Source organism: Babylonia areolata, chromosome 20, assembly GCF_041734735.1.
Source record: "Babylonia areolata isolate BAREFJ2019XMU chromosome 20, ASM4173473v1, whole genome shotgun sequence".
Classification (NCBI taxonomy): domain Eukaryota; kingdom Metazoa; phylum Mollusca; class Gastropoda; order Neogastropoda; family Buccinidae; genus Babylonia; species Babylonia areolata.
Window position 1 is genome coordinate 27509126 of NC_134895.1, and position 6000 is coordinate 27515125.

Below are 6000 nucleotides of genomic sequence, written 5' to 3' on the forward strand. Positions count from 1 at the left end.
TGATGTTGACAATGGTGGTAATGATCACAGTGACAGGGATGTTGGTCATGTTGACAGTGGTGGTGATGATCACAGTGACAGGGATGTTGGTCATGTTGACAGTGGTGGTAATGATCACAGTGACACGGGTGTTGATCATGTTGACAGTGGTGGTAATGATCACAGTGACAGGGATGTTGGTCATGTTGACAGTGGTGGTAATGATCATAGTGACAGGGATGTTGGTCATGTTGACAGTGGTGGTGATGATCACAGTAAGACGGGTGTTGGTCATGTTGACAGTGGTGGTAATGATCATAGTGACTGGGATGTTGGTCATGTTGACAGTGGTGGTAATGATCATAGTGACTGGGATGTTGGTCATGTTGACAGTGGTGGTAATGATCATAGTGACTGGGATGTTGGTCATGTTGACAGTGGTGGTAATGATCATAGTGACTGGGATGTTGGTCATGTTGACAGTGGTGGTGATGATCACAGTAACACGGGTGTTGGTCATGTTGACAGTGGTGGTAATGATCACAGTGACACGGGTGTTGATCATGTTGACAGTGGTGGTAATGATCACAGTGACAGGGATGTTGGTCATGTTGACAGTGGTGGTAATGATCATAGTGACAGGGATGTTGGTCATGTTGACAGTGGTGGTGATGATCACAGTAAGACGGGTGTTGGTCATGTTGACAGTGGTGGTAATGATCACAGTAACACGGGTGTTGATCATGTTGACAGTGGTGGTAATGATCATAGTGACAGGGATGTTGGTCATGTTGACAGTGGTGGTGATGATCACAGTGACACGGGTGTTGATCATGTTGACAGTGGTGGTAATGATCACAGTGACAGGGATGTTGGTCATGTTGACAGTGGTGGTAATGATCACAGTAAGACGGGTGTTGATCATGTTGACAGTGGTGGTAATGATCACAGTAACACGGGTGTTGATCATGTTGACAGTGGTGGTAATGATTATTGTGAAACAGGTTTTAATTGTGACAGGGATGTTGATCATGATGATAAAGAGCTTCTGTGAGATATACTTTAATATTCATTCCGTTTTGACATGGTCTAAGCATTGTTACACTATAACTGCATTCTCCACTCCAGTGATACTGATAATGAGAGTACTTCTGGCCACGTGGATGCAAAACCAAAACTGCAAAATTGCAACAAGCGCCTTACATGAAACAACACATGCCTCTGCACATGAGAAAACAACACATATATGTGTATCTATACACCATAACAATATAACAAATTGCGGGTATGAACACACACACACACACACACACACACACACACACACATGCTAGAGGACTGAGTGTATTTTGCTCAACTAATACCCTATTACTGAAATACTCTCATATATACTGAGCCCACTTTAGCAGTAACAACAGTAAAAAAACACACAAAAAACACAAAACAAAACAAAAACAACAGTACATGAAGGATAATCAAGATGACAAAATAGGTGGCTGTTATATTAAATACTGGAAACCTGAAAGATAAAAATAATAAGTCAGTGTGTGTGTGTGTGTGTGTGTGTGCATCGGTATAAAAATGTTCCCAGGCTGTACGGAAAGAAGAAGCTGAAGCAGTGGAAGAAGTTTTCCCCGTCCTATCGGCTGTCGGAAACAACGCATGAGGTAATTCCACTTTTCTGTGTATTGAACTGTATTAGTAGGGGTGTTGAGCTGTGCTGTATGTATTGTTTCATAGTATGCTAAATGCTATGGTTCGGTTTGATAATGAACGACATGAGATAGTTTGCAATCGTGTTTAGTATGTGTGCATGTCTCAGGTTTGTGTGTGTGTGTGTGAGAGAGAGTGTGTGTGTGTGTGTGTGCGCGCGCGCGCGCGTGTGCGTTGTTCAGAGGATGCTAAATGACATCTCATCATGATTCTGCTCGGAGTCGGCAAAACAACATGTCATCCGTTCAAAGTTGGCTAAATGACATCCAGCCTTTTCGGAATAGGCTAAATGACATTTTACGAGTAAGCTAAATAATAAATGTTCAGAGAACGCTAAGTGACATCTAATATTTTTCAGAGGTGGCTGAATGACATCTCTTTAGAATGGCTAATGGATGTCTCGTACGCTTCGATGAGATTAAACATATCCCCTGTGCAGTGTACGCTGAATTATGCATATGGCGCAACTGTGGCAAAATGGCAGTTATTCCCTTAACTCTCCGCTCCCCAACGGCTCCCTGTCCTCCCCAAAATATGAAAATAGTATGAGACAGTTAATTGCAATACCTCCAATCATTAATGCGGGGAACAGGGCTTGAGGACTTGGCAAAATTATATATAGCATGCACGCGCGCGCGCCCCCCACCTACCCCCCTCACCCCCCCCACCCCCACCCCCCTGACACACACCTTAGAGCCCCATCAAAAGAAGGGATTTATTTTTCGGCTCGTGGCCCAGTTTTCGGCATGAACGGCGTGGGAGTAATGTCGCTGAACAGGCGGGGATAACTGAGCAACAAATAAAAGCATGCTTTCTGTTTTTGTTTCAGTCAGTCCCCAGTACCCCTATGGAGTCCACTGTGAACCGAATGAGGAAGGCGGAAAAAGGCTACAATCCGCATCCACCTTGCGAGCGAACGGCCACCGAGGCCAGCAAAGAGGCCAACACAGATGCGCCACCCCTCCAGCCCCAACCATTTGGCGGACAACCACACAGTGATGACGCCGCAATGCCAGAGTCCACAGCAGGTGTCTCCCGCAGACAGGGAGAAGAAAGCGATGAGCAGAGCGTAGCTCAGGCTCTTGGAGACACCCGAGAAGATGTCGTCCCAGACAAGGCCTTTGTATCAGACTCAGACGTCTCATCTGAAGATTCACACCACAGCAGCTCTCTTTCTCTTGACTCACAGCACAGCGAGTCTCTGGCTTGCGATTTGCCTCAAGGAAATGAAGCCAACAGCTCCACAATGACTCCTCCATATGTCCTGATGGCTGACGCATTGAAAGAGCTGCATCCTGTTGACGAATCTGACGAGTCGTCGACTTGTTACAGTATGCTGGAGACTGTGACGGAAAACAACTTCCAAATCTTCGGACGACCAGCTGTCTTGGAGAGTATCATCTAAAGTACCTTCTGCTCTGATAGTGGCGGGCTGAGAGCTAGAAGTGAGCAGGTGAACAGCATGGACAACATCAACAAGTGTTCTCCTGACAGGCCTCCAGTCACGGGGCACACTGTGGGCCTTTTCAAGCATGCTGAGCTCTTTCCAGATCTGCAGAAATTTGACCATATCGCATTTCCACATTCCTTGGACTTCTCTTTCCCGACAGAAGAAAATAAACTGACTCTGATACTGCAAAGAACTTTGAATGAAACCGGCTCGGCCTGACAGGATTCCCGCGTCCCAGCTGTCATTCCACCATGTAGCAGTCTGCAGTCCTAACATCTCACAAGTCTCGCCACCTCCCCCTTTGGGTGGGAAATTTGGGAGATTGTGGTGGAATTACTGTGTGCGCTGCATTCCGTCATGCTCACATGATCACACGGCGTTGTTTTCTTTGGCCCACTGCTGTCTTCTGTCCGATTTCGGTAGCAGGTTTCGCCGTGTCTGTGCGTAAACTGTGTGTGTGTTCAGTCTCCAGTAAAAGTGGGACCAAAGGGTGTCTGAAATCCACGGTTTGAGAAGTCGCGATGTTCTTTCCCTTTTTGTACTGTGTTCTCGGAATAGTCGACCTCAAGCAAGTAGGGTCTAACATCGTGGAATACAGAATGCTTGGAGAGAAAGTTTTCAAATGAACATGAATAGTGGGTTATAAGATAATGGAAACGTCTGAATAGAACTCACAATAAAATGACCATAGATCATACCATGTTGTAGAAAATAAGTTTGCATTCCGCTATTCTCATTTGTCTGTATCATTCGGAAATAAACTCGTGGAATGACCAGGAGATTTTGGGACTGAACTCTGTTATGCAGTAATGGGGACTTGCCGACAATGCTGTTCTTGTCGCAGTACACAATGCTGATCTTGTCGCAGTGACACTTTAATGGCAAGCTTACCTGACTTGTGCCACTTCATTATGCTTTTTCTGTCCCATAATGCGGAATTTATTACCCACCGGCGTTATAAATGTATGTGCAGTCTTGAGTTTGTTCACGAACCTAATCTGTTATGCTCAGTCTCTAAAACAAGAATTAAAAAAGAAAAAAAAAGAAAAAAAGTAAACAGATAAATAGGTTAACACTTTTTATGGACAATGACTTGATCACTGAATAATCAATAAAAACATGATAACCGCAAGTGTGGACAATAAATGGACAAATATTTACATATATGAATGAATGAATAGATAAGTAATGCATTTATCAATATGCCAGAAATATCGTTGGCTTTGTGTGCTTCTCAAATCAAGTTGAGAGATATACTGTTTCTGAAAGTGTATTATTGATATAAAGCCATTTTCTGCATCTCTCCTTATTCCTTACTTTGCGCAATTGATATTAAAAGGTGAAAGGATCCATTCTTGGTTATTTGAATAACTTGCCATCTTTATCCTTGTCTTCCTGATACACATTACAAATGTACAGTTTATTGAATCATATCTGTAGTTACCGAAACAATTGTTGCAAGCTATTGATGATGTCGGTGGTGGTGGGAGTAGGGGTGGTGTCACTTGTTTGTCTGCGGGGCACCAACAACAACACAACACGTACATGAACCACGTCGACTGAAGACCGGACATGGTCCCTTAAAACGCGGTGTGTAAGCGCAAGCGCGCGTGTATGTGTATGTGCGTGCGTGCGTGAGTGTTTGTGTGTGTGTGTGCGCGCGCGCGCGTGTGTGTGCTTACGTTTGTTTACGTGTTTGTGTGTGTGTGTGTGTACATGCATACGTGCGTGCGTGCATGTTTGAGCGCGTGCGGTGTGTGTGTGTGTGTGTGTGTGCTTACGTGCATGTACTCGAAAATGCCTGCGTTTGCATCGAGTATTTTATTTTCAAAGAATGGTTTCGCTGCGTAAGTGATAGTCCTAATAAGTACTTGAAAAATAAAAAAAGAATACATATAATTATATCATATCAATCATTAATATATGGAATACATTATTAATATGTATAATCCACACACACACACACACACACACAGTGAACTGAGACGGTGCGCGTGCAAGTCCCACTTATACACCTCTGCAAAGTTTTTGTTGGTCCAGAGACTGCAAAAGGTGTATGCGTCGCTGTTTTGTCAGAAGACGTGCGACGTAAGATGCCTTCAGCACCATTAGTTTTCAGGGCTTCTTGTGGCTGCCAGTATTTCAACTATTTATGCTGAAGAGAGCAAAAGAAAAAAAAACCAGCGCTACACATCGCCATGTTGACACCGCGCTGAAGAACAGACGGTGTCACGTCAGGACTGCTCCTGTTTTGGGGGAGTTTATTGTTGAGGTGCGGCGATGTGGAGCAGAACCCTGGGCCTGGACTTTCAAGATCGGAGAACCTGAGACAGTACAGACTGACCAGCTGGGGACGGAGTACCAGCGCGAACAGACCGGGCAGTACGTCGGACGGCAGCCAGTCGACACCCCTTCTTCCCAGGAACCACCCACCCTGACCGACATCATCGCCATGTTGCAGTCGATGAACGGTACCATGAACACGAGGTTTGATGATGTGGACAGATGTATGGACACTATTGGGGAACAGTTTAGTGTACTGCAGGAGGAGGTGGTAGGGCTGAGGGAGGAGGTGAGTGTTCTTCGACAAAGGAGCTGACAAAGACGAACAATGATCTGATGAAGAGTTGACTTGGAAAAGAAGACGGATGATTTAGAAGGACGATCTAAACGTAATAATAATATCCACCATCACTTCTTTCCCCCCTTTCAATTGTTTCCGTCACCCCTGTCTTCAGGGGAACTGAAAACATATGTCTGGTTAGTGTCTGCAGTTGAAGGAGCATATTTATAGCTCAAATAATCAGTCAGTTCACCAGTCAACTACTAGACTGGCCACCTCTTAACCAAAAGTCATT

The 6000-nt window shown here is 44.8% G+C and overlaps 1 protein-coding gene across 4 annotated transcripts in view; it reads left to right on the forward strand.

The window, feature by feature from the left end:
- LOC143295363 (uncharacterized) overlaps window positions 1-4492 on the forward strand; it is a 99858-nt gene extending 95366 nt beyond the window's left edge. For 3 of the 4 annotated variants that reach the window (XM_076607022.1, XM_076607021.1, XM_076607020.1), the window contains 2 exons: window positions 1571-1646; window positions 2522-4492. In XM_076607022.1, the coding sequence (XP_076463137.1) occupies window positions 1571-1646; window positions 2522-3097 (652 nt within the window). In that variant the 3' untranslated portion in view covers window positions 3098-4492. The remainder of the gene's footprint in view (window positions 1-1570; window positions 1647-2521) is intronic. The other variant, XR_013057007.1, reaches the window with a different exon arrangement.
- The last annotated feature ends 1508 nt before the right edge of the window (window positions 4493-6000 follow it).